Source organism: Athene noctua, chromosome 20 (genome assembly GCF_965140245.1).
Source record: "Athene noctua chromosome 20, bAthNoc1.hap1.1, whole genome shotgun sequence".
Lineage (NCBI taxonomy): Eukaryota > Metazoa > Chordata > Aves > Strigiformes > Strigidae > Athene > Athene noctua.
Genome location: NC_134056.1, coordinates 6,961,052 through 6,979,175, shown reverse-complemented (window position 1 = coordinate 6,979,175; position 18,124 = coordinate 6,961,052). Strand labels below are relative to the sequence as shown.

Genomic DNA, 18,124 nt, shown 5'->3' with positions numbered 1-18,124 from the left:
AAGATCATTTGGGTAGCTGCCAAACTCTCCATGCTCTCTCAAAGATGCCAGGCTATGAAAGGAGGAGAGCTCTTCCAAGCAAATTTCCCTGGATTTTTAATAACACTGATCAGTCTAGATTAGAAGTGGGCAAGCATTTTTGCAATGAGACATCTATCAGCCAGTTACTGGTCTGAGCCACACAGACCATTCCAGGTTCTATAAGCCACAGCTTCCAACTTCGGGTTATTATTGCACTTGTTTAGGTTGAACTAGTGACCTAGAACTGAAGAACACCAACTGCTAAGTCCCTAGGCAAGACAGACCATCCCCACTGGAACTCCCTGCATCCACCCCACAGAGACTCTGGGCTAGTAAAAAATAACTGATGTTGAAGCTGTCTGATAAAAATAATTCTGCATTAGAACCACATCATTCCATAGAAATTTAGCAATAGAGTAATTCTTCAGAAAAAAAAAAAAGTCAAGAGGTAAGGGAATCCCGTGTCCCAGATATGGAAATACACGCTGTTTGCCAGAGTTTCAACTTTCACCCCTTCCAAGTTCTTGCATAAATGCTGCTGCATGATCAAGACAACACTATCTCTGCATACTGATCTTTCCACACACCAGCAGGAAGACGCATGTATCTGTCTGCCAGCATAAAGTATCAGTCCTCTGACTCCAAGGTAGCAAGAGCATTTAAATGGAGGTAAGAAACCCCCAACCCACACAAGCTGCAGGGCAATGCACACTGCAACCGGCCCCTGCCACTCTCCATCTCCCCACACCTCCCCCACTAGTCCCCCCACTTCAATCTTTCCAGCTTCTCAGTTTTCAACCCAGCCTGTTTTATATCAACACTCTGACTTCATTTCCTGAATGTAGAGACAGGAAAGTGTGGAATGAGCTGCCAAGGGCTGAGCCTCTCAAAACTTTGGCTGAGCCCTCTGCCCATATGTTAGCAATCTGGCAGTATGTGCTATGGCTGAATAGCATCCTGGCCAAGAGGGGAAAAGGGCTTCTCTCTCTAGCTTTCCAGACTTGGAGGGGGGTGGGGGAGAGAAGAAAGAGCCAGCACACATCGAAATGGGAAAGCAGTCTGATCCCAAGAGACTTATGTTGCTCATATCTCCCCTCATCTATAAGAAAAAAAAAAAATCAGGCAAAACTCTCTCAGCAGCAGAGTATATGTTATGTAAAACATGCAAGTTGGCCGCGAGTTAATCTGTAGAGCCATGAGGCCAAGGAGGGGTAGTGAAGTACGAGAAGCACTCAGACCAGCCATAAAAAAACAGAACATGGATGCTCAGTGTTGGTTGGCAAGTCTTGTAGGCACAGGGCTAGCTACACCTAATCACGGCTGCTGCTCCCAATGGGAGTCACGCTGCTTGCATGGAGAACTGCAGAAAGAGATGACTGCAAGCTACTTGCACAGGCAGAATAAGTGCCAGAGGATTACTCCCCCGCCCCCAACATAGTGCAGATACAGCCATATGGCTCTGTACTTTGCATCTACCAAAGAAAGAAAATACACATGGCCAGGAAGGAGACCAGAATCCATGAGCCATTCCGATTTTGGGGTGTGAAGCACAATAGCTGGAGGAAAAAAGGGATGCTGCAGTTGCAGCCTGATGCTGCAACATCCTTACTGTGGCTGCTTTACGGTGGCTGAACTCTAGAGATTGGTTTTGGCCAGACAGCAGTGACTTGCACTATCATCTGAATTGTCTGTTGCTACCCTGTAGGTAATAACCTACAAGTAGTTTACAAAATTCAGCAGGCAGCAAGCCAGCCTGACTCAGAGCATTTCCTCCATTCAACTGGACTGTCTCAACAGCAAGTTAAATTTTCCTACTCTTGGATACATGTGAAATGAAGCTGACAGATGCATGTGTGGGCTCCCCTAAGGTTGAAAATTGGCACCCAGTACAAGAAAGTAATTGGCAGAATTATTAGGTCTCAGTTTGCATTTGGAGCACAAATAAACTAATTAAAGGTTTTCCTGTAGCTGTTATGACAAACACCTTTTGTACAGAGACAAGGGTCTGTGGATATGAGAAAGAACATTGCCATTGTTTTAATCGGTGGCTGTGTGAAATTAGGAGAAATTCATCTTGCTTAAACCTCTTAATCTCCTTTCCTTCTTGTAAGATGTAAAGCACTATGAGTAAACAAACCTGCCCAGAGATGACTGAAGTTTCAGTCAAATCATTTCTGTTAGAACATGCACAACATTTTGTGAACTCCTGTAATAAAACTCTACTCAAATGGAAAAACATTAACATCGTAATTGATAATAAACACACTGCATGAATACATGCACACTACAAGATTATTAGGAAGAAGTCTCTGAAAAACAGTCTAGAGTATCTGAAAGCAAGTTAGCTGAGCATTTTAAATTGAACCACTCCCCCCAGCCCTCCAAACAAGAGGTTACCAACTGCTTTCTGCTTCTTGTCTTTGTGAAGAAAACGCACATTAGAAGAGCTGAATTTGAGCTGTGATTCTTCCAGGAAGCTCTGGTCATCCCACAACATACACAAATCTCAAGACCATCTTTCTAAATCACAGCCCACCTGTGTCACCTAACCATCACCCTCAGGACAGAATTTACTGGACACTTCGATCACTGCTCCAAGCTGCAAAGTAATGGGTTATTTACATCAGAAAGCTGCACTGGTTTAATTTAAACAACACCCTCTAAGATTTTAAGCTGATTTAATACAAAAAATCTGTGGACACTAGGCCTAGACTCATGTGATTAACAACAGCCATTCCCATTGCTTAGTAAGCACTGCAATGGCAACCAACTTACTGGCACAAAAGTAAAAGATTTTTATTTACATCAGCTGAAATAATGTGTAGATTTAAACATGCAGCTAAGTGCAACCCTAGGAAGCCATCAGAGGGTATATAAGAAAGCACAGGCAGAAACTGAGTAGCTTAAGAAGCTACAGTGCCCAAAACTCCACTGCCATGACCTCTCTAAGGTCACAGCAACATCCACCAGCCTTCACAAAGAACAAAGAGGCATTTCTTCCTACACCTGTACCTGCGCCAGGGCTGGCATGAACCATCCCAGAGTATCTGACTTGCTTTGATGAGGTAAAGTGCAACACATGCAAACTGTTGCACACCTCTGTGAAAAGGAGAGGTTTGGTTACCCTTCCCCAGTGCAGAGAGCCAAAGTGGGGAGTTTTGGGTGTTATTTTTTTGGCCACAAGTCTTAACTGTCCACCAGCATGCACACCCGAGAAGGGGACCCTGGACAGGAGACACGTGGCGTACATAAAGCCCTCTTTATCCCTGCAGCACCAGGGAGAGAGGGAGCAAACCGCACGGGCTAGGGCTAACATCTGGAATCGTTACATGGGAGCCAAGCGCCACAGAAAGCGACAGCATTCCTCAAGTTTCCATGCGGGGTAGGGAACCTTTCTTTCCCCCCACAACCCCATCCGTCAGCCGGCTCACTTCCTGCCAACCTCCGGCCTTCCCAGCAGCCAGCAAGCTCCTCCCTCGAGTCTAGTTAGCTTTCCACTGCCACGTCAATTGAAGCAGAAGGACAGAAGGGAAGCAAGAAGGGAGGGAGCAAAAACCAGAAGAGGGAGGGAGGGAGGCTCAGCAATGCCAGACATAGTGGGGGGGAGAAAAAGAGGGGATGCGGATTGCTCCTGCAGTAGCCGGAGGTGAGCTGCAAAGGCAACTGGCCAAGGTGGGTCAAAGGACCCTTCTGAGGACTTGGAAGCAAAGGCTGGTCCTGTTTGAGCTTTGCTCCGGACCCCAGGCAAAGGGCTGATCTACAGGACAGAACTGGGCAGAAGGAGATCAGGGTGCATGGGGCCTGGGAATCCTCCCACACAGCTCCACGGGGAAGAAAAGGAGTTGAATGAAGCAACAAGTTCTGCACACCTGGGTGACAGCCAAAACTTCACAGCATTTCCTCCCCAAACAGTAGTAACTGATTTTTTTTTTTTCCTCTTTCTAAAAAGGTGCAGCATACCACAGGTGGAAACCAGGTACCAGCCTGATATCAGCACTGGAAGAGGAAGGAGCTTGGAAGTTTCCTCCAAATTGGAAACACGCAGAGAGCAACATTTCTTCTTCCCAGCTGCCAGAGGAGGACGTGTTTTTTTCCAGTCAGGACTTGGACTTTCCTTCACCCCATCTCTGCCCCCAAAGTCCCATCCCAAAAGCAGGGAGGGGAAAGGACTAATGAGCTGCTGATAGCCGGAGAGCAGATCGCAGAGGCTCCACTCCGTCTGCCCAGTGTTCAGACTACCTGTTCAGGACTACGAGATTGTACAGTAGTCTGCACATTGGTTAGGCTGTGCTGGGATACACCACACACTGCCAGTGCTGCACGGGGACGGCAACACCTGCACGGCAGAGGGACATGCTTGGAGAGGGTGGGCTGCGGGGATAGCTGCATGCGAAGTTCACTCATCCCTCAGCCTGAGAGGATATAACTCTTTAGAGCCATGCTTGATGATAACTTTTTACCTGCCTGTTCACCAGCCTACTCACAACCCTCTTATTCCTCCTCCATCTCTCTCATCCCCTTCTTATTCCTTTTAACTTCATGCACTTGTGCCAGGGATAGCTGTGTTCAGGACGGCTTGCGTTTCACATGCTAAACTTTGCCATAAAACGCAGAGATAGACACATGGGCCTGGCAGTTACAACTGCACTGTGCTTTGCTACCTGAGAAGGCCGGATTAAGCACAAAAAGGTGACTGGAGAAAGGGGATTTCACATTGTACAGAATGCTGGTCATTAATATAAAGAAAAACCCACAAAGGATTGAAAATTGGAGGTTTGGATGCTCTGGAAGTTGTGTGTGCTTTGATGTTTGTCTGGAAAAGAAAGAAGAGAAACAGTGAGTGAAAGCACGAGCACTGATTAAAACTAAGATATTAACCATGAGAAAACACGCACTTGTGAAAAAAAAGGAGTGAATGAATGAAAGAGCTCCACAGAGGATGTAAAGAGAAGGAACATGTTCCAGAGAGCACCTGAGAGCAGTGTGAGAGCAGGTGAGGAACCTCAGAGCAGACCTGCTCCTGTGGTCTTTAAACAAGCTGGATGCAAAATGTAGCTGCAGCCAGACCCGTCACAGCAAGTTTCTGATGACTTGTGAGCATCAGAGCAAAGACAAAAGGATTTCTAGCAGCTGAGCTTGGCATCAAGGACATGGACTATTGGGGGGCCAGCGGGAAGAACTGGGGGGAGTGAATGTGTGTGCAGTGGGGGAACAATCTCAGTATTGATCAATGTATTTATTTTTAAACTAGAATTGGGTACAAGACATTGACAGGTACAGAATAAGCAGCTATCTAGTGACTGTCGATAAGGTCACATCTTCCCCAGAAGAGGAGAGAATACCTTTGTACTTCAAGAAAAAGAGAAGGCATGAAGACAGAGAAAGAGCTCAGGCACAACTGATGCAGCAGGAATCAACATGATGCAGAAAGAATATGAAGCACCCCCCATGCACCTGAAAGTACCTAAAACTCTGCACCCACCCCTCCCCTATACACACACAGGACCCAAATGTACTGACATTGCATGCAACACGTGAATACCTTCACACAAGCAACTAAGGTCATATTCTTTTCACGTAGTCACCTGTTCTTACAAGCCCCAAATTTTTAGTACATGATTTACCTGAGTAAGGACAGAAGGTCCCATCTGTATTGTACATTCACACAAATTCCCAAAGGAAACGGCAGATACATCCATCTACCCAGCCGTGCAAACGCTCCGGCACACAGTGACACAGCCACAGGCACTCCAGCAGAAACAGTCACCCTTGCAGAGCAGAGAGCGTAGGGTCCGCTCCAGCAGGCAGTGAGCTTTAATAGGAACCACTGAGCAAAGCACTCATTTCATCTTGCTACAAGGTCCCCATCACCAGCAGCTCCAGCTCAGCTCACAGACCCTCTTTTCCAGCAGGTGGGAAAGCCCTGCACAGAAGTGGACTCTGCATTTCATAAGGGATTCTGGCAGAAGGACTATTCAAATCAAGCTCTTGTGTCCATTGTGGTGTTTGCTGAGCAGCTAACCAGTGTGCTGTGGTGCTGCTCCAACCCTGGGGAAATTCTGGCCTCCCTGAGCGAGGAAATCTCATTCTATTGCCAGCAGGCAGAGGAGGCTCCTCCCCACCTCTCCCTCCCTCCTCTGGCCTGCAGCATAATCCCACAGGCTTCAGGAGGTGCAGGTACCTCCGGAGGGTCTGCAGGTCTTGGGCGGCCAGCTCTCTGTGGGGCCGCTCTCCATGGGGCCAGTGTTTGACTCATTGAAAGGAGACAGGAAGAAAAACAGAGCCCAGGAGCACACACACATGCTCTTGGCAGCAAGGCAGAGTGGGGAGCCAACTTCCCACCCCCGCCTGGCCTGCTCTTTCCTTCCCCTCCCATTCCCCAGCACACTCCTTCAGGCCCCTCCAGAAAATCAACAGACATATCCCTGCTAACATGTAACGCTGGGCCCTTTAAAACATTTTAAGTTTCAGTTCCTTTTTTCAGAGGCAGAGGAAAAACAAGCCAGCACTGCGGAAAGACTGGTATTTCACTAATGGGGTCCAGATGTCTTCATTCCACAGACTCTGGGTCTGGGCTTGCAAAACGGGGCAGGGAAAGGCTGTGCCCCCACTCCTCCCAGCTCCAGAGGTGCTAGCCTAACCTTCACCCTCACCCCACCACACACCTTCTCACCCTGCTCCTTCTCCCATCATCACACACAGCTCTGCCACCAGCACTCCCATCCACACAAAATGGATTCAGCTCCCTCCTCGTTCCCTCTGGAAAGCTGCCAGAACACAGGGGAACTGGGACAAGAGAGCCCACAGAAGTGCAGGGTGGGGCAGACAAAGCCTCCCCCTTCCTCCCAGAGCTTAAGTGAAGAAAGATCATAGTGTACAGCCTTTAAAAACAGACGAGAATATTTCAGGAGCTGTAGAGGACACAAGTCCTCCTGGACTGATGGAGAAGAGCTCTGGGACAGACATGTGAAGATAACCCTGTCTGACAGAGGACCATGCACTGTAGACAGCTCTTCAGGATGAGGCCAGCTCCATGCAGGACTGAGGTTTGGGATGGGAGTCCCCATGCTCAAGGCTCTCCAAGCTGCCCCTCAAATATACCAACTTTTAGCCTGACTCAACTATGGAGTCCAGGTGAACATTGCTTCCTTTCTCCATCACAGCTGCCAGTGATCAAGGAGTTGAACTTGGGGAACTAACAAAAATATGCTTTCCTTTCCCCCCTGCTCCCACTCAGTTGAAGACAAAGGCTCCTTTCTCAGGGGCAGCTCAGACCTCACCAGCAGTGGCTCTCCTGTGTGTAAGGGACCAAGGCTGGCAGGGCACTGCTTTCATTAGGCAGCTCTACCTCTTGCTATGCAGAAGGGAAGCGGTGCAGACCTCCAGTTGCTATTGTCCCCCAAGGCTGACCTCCCTCAGGAGGGAAGGGAGGTCCAATCCCCATCTCAGGCAACTGGAATCTATCAACGATTTACACATCCCCACAGCAGCCCTCCCTCCCACTCCCCAGGGAAGAACAGGGAGTTCTGATCATCTCTGTAATACAGATGTAACAGCTGGCTTTGATTAAACTACTTGATGTTTATAGCCACTCAACCAGCATATGCAACCTAGAGGAAAGTGAAGCCTCCCCGAGCAACTCTGAATACAAAGGGCAGGGGTCTTATAGCCAAGATTTACTGATTTAGCAAAAGATATTTCAATGCCTGGTTCTTTAATTAGGAAATTGCTGCCTGCTCATCCATAGCAGCACAGCAGTAGTCTCCATGCAGAAAGCGGTATTTAGAGGCTGATTCATTACCATATTTGTCATCATTTCCACCTGCTGAGAATGAAACAGGCCCACTGATCCGAGCTAGACAAGAAGCCAGGCCTAGCTGCAGCTCCCAGGCACAGCACTGTGCGCCTCAGAACACCTGAGGGACACAAATCACAATAAGAGGCGGAGCAGTTTATTTGTAATCAGAAACCCCCATCACCTCAAAATGCATGACCATACCATACCAGGCATTTTTCACCCCCCAGCACACGGAGTGGGGCTAACCCTTTTGATCATGTCCTTACTAAAACCATCCAGCTATTCTTTCTCTTTTCAAAGTAATCAGAAAAGACAATTATCTACCTTTGTCTTGCACAGGAAGCAACACACTGTTGACAACGATAATTTCAGCTGGGACAATTCTGTCCACTTACATAATTTCCTACTGAAGCAGAAAGACACCACAGCACATTGCCAGAATTCCTAATACTCAAGATTTTCAAGCAACTCTACAGAGTAGGTCCATGTTCCTATCAATGATATTCTACACATCACTGTACTTTTTTGATCAGCAGTACTCTAACCATTACAATTCAAAAGATTTTACAAGTAATGCGTTAACTGGCATGTTCAATACGGAAACATTAAAAAGACATTCCTGCTTTGCAGGTTTAACAACTGAATCGTGGAGAGGTTTAGTAATTTACTTGAAGTCAGAAGGAGCCAGCACCTGAGCTGCAGCTTCAGGTCCACAGCTCCTGCTGTCATGCTCAGAAAAGGAGATAGCTTTTTTTCTTGTGACCAGGAGAGATGCACGAACACCTCTGCCATACTCCTTCAGGAAACTCTTCATGGCTGCCCCACAAATACCAGAAAGTCCAAATCTTGGAACTAACCCATCACACCCTTGGTCACAGCTGCCACAAGGCAAATAAAGGTCAAATTCATTCCAACTGCGTGTCAACTTTCTGCTGAGCCAGGGCTTCAAGCATAGATGTTACTCCCTGTACATCAAAAAAGCCAAGTTCACATCAATTCTGAAATGCTCAGCAGTGCTGAGACCACAGGGAACCCAGCCCAAGGATAGTTTCAGCTTTTGTCACGGGCTGCAGACAGTACTTGAGGATACATGTGTAACGCCCAGTGAACTGAAGGCCTTATCAGATGCCTGAGACTCAAGTCACAGAGTTAAGTTACTCACCTCATCATCCTTGTACCAGGAGAGGTTCTCAGCTGTCAGGACAAACCAGTACTCCTTGGAGCCACCCTTCATGATCCCAATATTGTTGATGGTGAGCCAGCCCTTTCGGATGACCTAAGGGGGTGGAAGCAGTGAGCATTAACAAGGGCCCTAAAAGCTTGGCCTTAGGTGACAGAGGAAAGATCAGAGGGTATCCCTACACACAGAGTAGTATGGAAAGACAAGGAACACCGTGCTCTCTGCTGCTGCCAGAAGAGCCCCCCACTCAACTGGCCAGTGAAGATCTTTGCCTCAAAATGGCCAGGAATAGTATAAAAAGGACGCAGGAAGGAACCTGGCAGTGCTGTGCATTATACCCTCTGCCAAGAGGAAAGAGATGCAAGTCAAACTGCATCAAGAGTGTCTCGGACACTGGCACAACCTACAAGCACCAGATCACAGCAACACACCCAGAAAAGGCCATGCCTAGAGAAAACCAGGACACCAGCACACCTTTTGGCACACTGCACGTGTGGAGTGCTTCACCCAACTCAGGGGTGGGGGGAAACCAGTTCAAGAAGAGATGGGCAAGCAACCCAGAAAGAATTGAGTTTAGTAAAAAGGAGACACTAAATATAACAGAACAAAATGGTGCATCTGGAATCAGTACCCTGGACTTCAGCATACACAGGTATTTGAGTAGTCATATTACTTTACGGCAAAACAAGTTATTTTAAATTTAGTCTGTAAAGAAGCCAGGCTATTACTCTCAAGGGAACTCCAATTCACCAAGTGCTGGTTCAGAGCCTCACACATGCAGTACTCAAACACAAGTACGTGTCAGCTTCAATGCATTAGCTTTTACATGTAGTACTGCACTGTTAACACCCAGAACCACCTGCATGCATTATGTGTACCTTGTTGTATGGATGTGCTTCCTGAAAACGACCTGGCATTGAAAAACCATGTGACTGCACTGCATATTAGCTAGTTGCACTGTGTGAGCAGCCTACCACAGAGATATGTAATCCTTTTAATTGTCAGTTTACTCCATAAAGGTAAATGTAATAGCACTGAATCTTCCTCTCATGCCTACTGTTAAACTCGAGATAGTCCTTTTCTCTCTGTGGACAGAAGGGGGCAGTGAAACAGAACCACACATCCTTGGATTACTGCTTTTTATCTCCACCCACTCACAAGACATACCAGCAGTTCTGAATTCTTCTTCAACATACTACCATTTCACCTCATTTCTGCTTCACCTGTGTCTAGTGCCAGCTGCCCTCCTCTCCCCATCCAGCAGCAGAGGGAATAATTTGTCTATGCACTGTTCTTGCCTTCCCAGATGCAACATTAATGTTCATTAGCACACCCTGCTGAGTGGCCTTCTACTCACCAGGATCTCATCCTGCAAAGGGGAACCATAGCAACAGCAGCAGAGCAGAGAGCAGGAGAGGAGCAAAGAGAGGAGAGATTGTTACTAGGAAAGCTGGAGCAGGAGAAGAGAGGCTCAAAAATAAAATAAATTGGAAGCTGGTACCAAATCTTTTACCCCAGGTGTTAACAAAAGCAACCCCCAATCCCAAAATAAAGTCTGCTAATGGGAAAGCCAAAGCACTTTACAAGGTAGATCCAGGGTTTGTCCTTTGTGTTCTTTTACACTCAGCAATTCTGCAAGGTATACTGCAGAAGATGGGGCTCCCTACAGCTGCTCCGAGATCCCATGAAATGGATGTTTGGCCAGCCCAACCTGCTGACCTACCTGCCTGCCAACAGTACTGGAACAGTCTGCATGTTTATGTGCAGCGAAAGGTGGTCAAACATGTTATAAAGAGGACGGATGTCAGGAGAGAACATCGAGCAAAAGCATTTGCTTCCATTCTCCATGAAGCTGCTTATAAGGCTTTGTTTCTACAAGATCTTCTGGCCTAGACAGCCTTGCCACGTTCCCAGCAAATCTGGGAGAAAGTGTCATTAGCCCCTTTATTAATTGTATGTACACTCCTTACAGTTCCTGAAGGAACAGGGAACTCCTCCCCTCCACTGCTGTCTTCTCCCATGGGTGTGTTCTTATACATACCCAGTACAACCATGGCTATAAAGATCCTTTGTCTCCCTGTACAAAGGTTTAAGTATTTCCAGTGAAGTTTTCCAGAAGAGAGTCCATGAACTCTTCTGAAATCCCTTTCCAGAAAGTAGATACCACTGATGGGAAAGACAACTAGGAAAGACAATTCCGTACTGTAACAGTTCAGACCTAGTGTTCTGTACCCCTCACTTCATCAGAAGAGTTATCAGAGCTAGTGAAGGAGCTCAACAAACAGGGATTTACACAATATTAATAGGGATTTCTACCAGAAAAGCAAAACCAGATCTTGATTATCAAGCATCCATTTCCCTCTATAACAATTTCTCTCCATTGCTGCTATGTGCTCAGTTCTTTCTGACTACAGTGAGCCTAAAACACTATCTTCCAGGTATAAACAGAGTTTGATGTGTAAAAAAAAAAATAAAATCCAACTTAGAGCACTGCTGCATCCAGCCCAGCACTTGTCCACCTGGTAGCTTCCAGGTAGCAAACACGTCCTTCTTGCAGCAGTGAAGGAGATGGAACTTGGCCTACCTGGTTGCCAGCTGCCTTCTTCTTGCTCATCTGGCTGCTCCTCTGCTGAGCACTGCAAACAACAGCAGAGACATTCAAAACCCCTCAGGCTCTTCTTGAATCCTGCTCCCATCGGATAGCTGCTACAGTGAGTTCATGCCCCTCATCACTGGCTTCCAAGCCTTGATGGCCCAATCTATTTCCATCCGCTCTCTCAGGCTGGTCTACTCATCTTCTGGCTCCCACCTGAACAACTCTTGGGTCACTAACCCTCCACAGCTTCTGCTTTTTCCCCCTGACACAACCCTAATAACTTTAACTCCCCCTTCCACACATTTCTATTCTCCTCCCCAGCCTTGCAATCCAGAGCCGCTGAAAAACAAGCAATACTGAGAGCTGAACCATACTTTGAGACCACAGCATCTGCACCAGGACTTATGCAACCATTTACTGGAGCAGCTACAGGACAGAGCCACAGGAAACACATGCAGAGAAGAAGAGGCACTAGGATGTGGGTGCTTACTTGGCAAAGCCAATGAAATCCTCATGGTTTGTGTTCATGTAAGCCAGTTCGATGTCTATTAGAAGCATGACCTGCCAAACAGAGGCACAGACAGAGGTTAATGATTGACACTGCTAATAGTCAGGGTCAGACAGAGCCTTGTACATGGTTCATCTGATCAGCCCTCTGCTGCCAGACACCCCTTGGCTCAGGCCCCTATAGCCTAGACTGTCCGTTCAAAGGCGTCCCCCATCCCACCCAATCCCCCTTCTTACACATACTCCTGATCCCCTACCTGATCTTTGGTCCTGCCTTCTCTCTCACGGATGTGAGTGGTAACAATCCTCTCCATCTCCTCACGAAGATGAGGGTACTGGCTGAGCTGCAGAAGAGAGAAAACACGTGCACATGGGAAAGGGAGGTATAAAGGGGGGAGCAGCCCCCCACATGTATGCATGCTTACATACACCCTGCAATCATGTATTTTCAAGGGAAGTTCTAGAAAGCTGGACTTGCAGACAGATGTTTCCAAGTTCCTGGAGGTCTTCTGGGGAAAAGTTCATTCCGTTTTGCTTTGGGCTTCAGAGAAAAGCCTTTTACACTCCTGCAGCAACCTTTCTGCCTCACTGGAGGCCTGCTCCAAACCCACCGTGTTCTTCCTGGCATGAGGCTCTTGACAAACTCCAGATAGAAACACACTGCTTATTTCTTAGTGGGTTTCTCCCATTAAAGTGAACAAATTCTCTAGACATTCATCATCTTGTAGTCAGCTAAGTAGGTGAACAGCCTATAGCTACAACCTCCTAAATCCTATGGGAAGTCTCCCTGGGAAGTGGATCTCAATTCCCATTTGCTGAGGCACTATGTGAAAGCAGCTGGCCCTCTCCAATATCTGCAAGCAGAGACAGGGGAATCTGACCAACTCCAGGGTATGTGTCTTCAAGAAACGCCATGCTCCAGGCATCTAGCTGCTTCTACCTGCTCTCCACCTGTACTGGGGCAGGATCACATAGCTGAGGCCTATATTCACATCCCACCTACACCACTTTTTGGCACGTTACTGAGGAGGGAATCCTTTGCTGCCTAGACAAACAAAAGGACTTTACTAATTGTGGTTCAGAAGAATATCTACAGATATCATACATTAAAAACTTCCAAAATCAGCACCCTCTGGGTTTCACATGGCACCTACCTACTTGCCCAGATTCATAAGCCTATAGTGACTTCAACAGCAGCAACTGTACACTTCTCGGGTCAGGCCCAGCACAGTCAAATGAAATTAATCCTCCAGGATCTAGCCCTTTCTTTCCCACTTTGCCTACCCCCGTGAAATCATTTCCCTATGTATATTTTAATATTACCTCCAGTTTGACTATAATGTCAAACAGCATTTTCTAATCAGTCTTATGTCCCCTCAAGGGGGTGTATAAAAAAAGAAATCTCATCTGTCTATGATCTGTACTACATTTGTTTTGTTCCTCCAATTTACACGACAGCTTCTTAAACTGGTTTGGCCTCTGTATACATAAGCAATTACAACATGCTAGAAGGAACTGGCTCCAAGTGTGCAGCATCACTACTGGAAGCCAGGTCCCACACTAACCAGCCACAATATTCCTCACATCTGACTATAAGCAGTCTCACACCTTTTCAACACCCTTACAAGTTAAACAAGTTGCAATAGCCTGGAACTGAAATTGAGGACTAGCCTTAACACTGTCCATTTTCCAAGTGTGTGTTTTGTTTTGAAGGCAAATGACCCTACATAGGCAGGAAAAAATAAGTGGAATTAGTGTTCCCCACCACCACCTTGTCTTGAAAGCACAAACTGGGTGTTCTCCATGATCTTTTTGGTTCAGGCAGCTGGTTGCTTCAGAGACACACAGGCAAAGCTTCCTGTTTCCTTTGGGGGGTTGGCAAAGGATAGATGGGCAAGTTATGTCTAACAGAAAAACAGGAAGTTGGAAAACCTCTAAGCAAGTCTCAGCTTCTCTGCTTCAAATTAAAAAAACAGTCAAACAAAAAAAACACATCAAACCTCCCACCACCACCACCCCTCCCAACCAGTACAAATGCACACAAAGTGCAAAACAAGTTGTGGTTTATTCAGAACCCAGGTCATCCAGCAACAGCAACGTTCATGTGCAAAAATAAATTGACGGCATCAGTCCCCATGCAGGAGCTTCCAACCTCAAGCATGCACAGAAGCAAGGGTGGGCAAGGAAAGAAGACACAGACAAGCCACAGGATGTCACACCACGAGGGAACATGCAATAGGGCATTAAAGGGGCAAGGAGTTATCACCAGCAGTACAAACAGCACCCAGAAACGCCATGACTCTGAAAGACAGGAGAGCAGGCGACCCTTCAAGGGGTTAAGTCTGTCAGCCTGGGATCATGTCCCAGCTCAAATGGGTTTTCAATCCTGTTTTAGCTGCATTTGCCTGTTCAATCAAAACACAAGCTTACAGCCCTCTTTGAAAACCAGTTTGTCCCAACGTTCCTTAGTTCCCTTTGCAGATTCCAGGAGACCTTGCCAGCACACCAAAGATCAACCTTTAGCTGAGGGGTTGCTGACTTGCAAGACCTTCCTGCACTTGCGAGATGCTGCAGTGCAGTCTGGCACAGAAGGTTCCTGCTTTTGGAAAAATACTAGCTAGAACATATCCTCCGAAATGTAAGGGCTTACAGGCTTACATCAGCTTTCTGTTGATTTTGGAGCTAGTCTCCATTTAACCAACTGGAAGAAGCTCAGAATCAGGCCAGTCAGAGAACAGCTGTTAATGGCTACCTTCTCTTCAGCCCTCAGCTTTGTCTAATAGGCAAGAGGTAGTCAACTGCAAATCTCTTTTCATACAGGAAAGCTGTATTTCTGTAGACAACAGATGGGTTTGCCGCCTTCTGTGTTCTTTATTGATAGTCTCATATTATTCCATCTATGCAGCTTTACCAACTGCACATACAAAGATTTCTCTGCCATCTGTGGTGAAATGAAATAATTGTGACAGCACACAAACAGTAACACACAATAGTTCAGGACAGCAACAAACCAAGGCTACAGGACTGTTAAGCTAATTCAAGAGATGTTAGCCCAAGCAGTGTTCCTTTCAAGAAGCCTTGCAGGACTTCTTGTGATTTAAAGGTTTGTTTTTGTCATCTGAAAGGCAGCATCAGTCCACAACCAGCGGGCTGTATATTACCTTACAATTAGCATCAGTCCTAAAGTAGCCTTTTTCAGATGCCTTCCCTAATTGCACATGCTCTTGTCCACATCAAGCAGTAAGGGCTATAACATGCAAGATAAGTATCAGAAATTAACTAATGCCCCTGTGCTGTTACTGCCTTATGCCATCAGAATACATCTCAGGTTGGCTGCTATCCTAAAGTGGTGTATGGCAGTTACCTTCTACTCTTTCAGAGCAAGATACAGGCAAGATTAAGCTTCTCACAAAACCTTCCTTTTATTTTCCAGTACCATTATATGTATCTTCACTCAGGCAGTTATTTCTTATCTCTAACATCTGCCTCCCTGGCCTTCCCAACTTTTATTACAGCCATTAGTCTCCTACAGTGTCACTGCTACTATCACCTTCCTTACAGGATGTATCTTGGTTGCATTACCTTGGAACATCCTCACAGGCTCCTCCATCATGTCATGAATAAAATCCACTGAGCAAGCAGGTATCCAACCTCTCTAATGATGTGGTTCAACAGAGAAACTGGAATTCAACACCCTTGAGGTTTTTATGATCCTTCTCCCTTCCCACCCAGAACCGACATCTCCAGCCAGATACAGAAAACAGCATAAGCAGTCAAACCAATGAAAATAAAAATCCACAAGAGAAGCTGGCTGGAAAGGAGTTATTCTGCCTTGCCACATCACTCCCCACAATCTGGCAACAGCAGGACTCTGCAAGAAATAGACTGAGCAGAGCTCAGGGCACATCAAAGATGTCTCCTTACCAGAAGTGGAGGTGCATATTCTTAAGTACAACCAGACCTTATTAGCTCAGCTTTCACCTTCACTCTGAACTCATATCAATTCTTAACTTCCCTTCCTTCCCAATTAGAAGTATACATTGGTGAGTCTGGCTGTAACCCTGGAGGAAGAGAATTTTAATTTTCAAGTCCTAAAATAACTCACAACAGTCCATTCCAACTCAGTTTCCAGAACATACTTCTGTTGTGCCACAGACAGGTTTCTGGCCCCTCACTGGGAAGTTTAACACAAATTGCCACATCTGCCTTTTTTTTTTTTTTTTTTTTTTTTTTTAAAGGAGGCATGTGGTGCCCCCTCCTGGAGGAACCAGCCTGGGAAACAAACCCAGTCCTGCCCCAGCCGCTGAGCAGTGTTGGACATGCTGCACTGCTGCTGCCCTCCCCTAGCCTAAGGCTTCACCTCCTGTGGTTCACAGCATACAAAGAAAAGTATCCACACTACCCCTCCCACTGAGCATAGTCCATGGAGCGAGATCAGCAGGAGAATGATGCAGAGGGTGTAATGCCTGGAAAAGCTTTTCCCCAAGTCTTCTGGGACAGTACTCTGTTGACTCTGAATGTCTCTTGCAGAACAACTTGCACCTCAAACTTCTAATCAACTGGTTTTTATAGATGCTATTGCTCAACATAGCTCTGCAGACAATGAAACTTGATGACCACTCATGCTGGAGGGATGAGAGGTCTTTTTCTGGCTTTTTGTCTTTTTCTAGGGTATCTGGATTTAAAAAAAAAAAAACCAAACCCAAGAAGTTCCACATGTGCAGGCAGCAGCACAGCAAATGGGGCTTGATCCACACTGAGGTGAATGCTGCTGAGCCAGAGAGAAGAAAAGGCAATGCTAGAGTAATCCACTGGATCCCAGCTCACTGCTCAGCTGAAAATCCCATGAGCTGACTTCTCTTGGCCTGCTTTTAAACTGCTCTTATACCTGCAGGTTGCTGCTCTCCTTTCGATGCATCTTTCTATCCATTTTCTCTCACTAGGTTTGCTGGAGTTCCTGGGGCATGTGTGGAGAAACAGCATGGAAGTGTGTGGGAAGGGGGTGGGCATTGACCTTTCTTTGCATTTTTTGTTTCTTTACCTTTTCGCTACACTTTCTGATGGTGGATGTGAGCTCACTCACTACCATATCCACACACTTCAGACTCGGCTCCTTCAACTTCTGCACCTGCTTTTTCACTATGGCTTCAAAAGCGAGGTCAGGCGTGAAGAGACCCGTTCTGCATGGCAGGGGCAGGGTGGGAGGAAGCAACGAGGAAGAAGAAAGCGAAGCAGAGAAATAGCAGGAAGGAGGAAGAAAGAGAAGGAAGGAAAAGGGAAAAGAGAGAAAACACAAGGCAAAATGAGAAGTGAGATTTTGGTTCATTCCATTAGTTTATTGAACCAGGTGAGCATTGCTGTGGGACCTGTGCACTGCCAAGTATCAGGAGAGTCTACAGGCAAATGGAAGTGGCAAAGGGGAATGAGGTAGGAGCAGCTGGGCCAGTGAAATGGTGAGCTGTCAAGAGCAAGATGAATGGATGGAACCCCAAAGGGATCAAGTGATCTTCTCCTGAAGGAAAGCTTCTTTAGATTTTTAGGACAAAGCTGCTTGCCACAGTGAGCCACTGCCTCTCTTCCTAGAGGCTCACCATGTCTCGTTTCCCTTTGTCTCAGCCATTCCCCTTTCCTTCCCACCATGGTTATCTTCTCTTCATGTTTTCCTTACTCCAGCTGCAGGAAGCCTGAACAGGAGCCAGGCTGTCTTGCAAAGGTCTGCCACTTGCATCTTGTTTTGGCAGATCTGAACTGATTTGATGTCTCTCAGTTTCAGGGATTCAGACAAACTGTTCCACTTATGGAGCATACTTCATCTCACTCGCCTTCCCTGCAACATTAACTTCCTCAGTAAGAACAGATGTACCCAGTATTTAGGAAAATGCAAACATGCTACAGGGCATCCATAGCTATACAAAGCATCTGTTCTGCCCCAGCTAACCTGTCGCATCAGATCCAACACAGGCCTGTTGAGGTTTAAAGGGAAATATTAATATCCACTGATACTACTTAAGTGGCCTGTATT

General features: G+C 46.5%; 1 protein-coding gene across 15 annotated transcripts in view; it reads right to left on the bottom strand.

Annotated features, from left to right (window-relative positions):
- DNM1 (dynamin 1) overlaps positions 1-18,124 on the bottom strand; it is a 70,164-nt gene that overhangs the window by 16,401 nt on the left and 35,639 nt on the right. For 5 of the 15 annotated variants that reach the window (XM_074923498.1, XM_074923495.1, XM_074923484.1 and 2 more), the window contains exons 11-15: positions 12,360-12,446; positions 12,086-12,156; positions 11,584-11,635; positions 10,357-10,368; positions 8,982-9,095 (exon numbers count right to left, since the gene is read on the bottom strand). In XM_074923498.1, the coding sequence (XP_074779599.1) occupies positions 8,982-9,095; positions 10,357-10,368; positions 11,584-11,635; positions 12,086-12,156; positions 12,360-12,446 (336 nt within the window). Of the gene's footprint in view, positions 1-8,981; positions 9,096-10,356; positions 10,369-11,583; positions 11,636-12,085; positions 12,157-12,359; positions 12,447-17,143; positions 17,283-18,124 lie in introns of all 15 variants that reach the window. The other 10 variants (XM_074923500.1, XM_074923488.1, XM_074923492.1 and 7 more) reach the window with 3 other exon arrangements.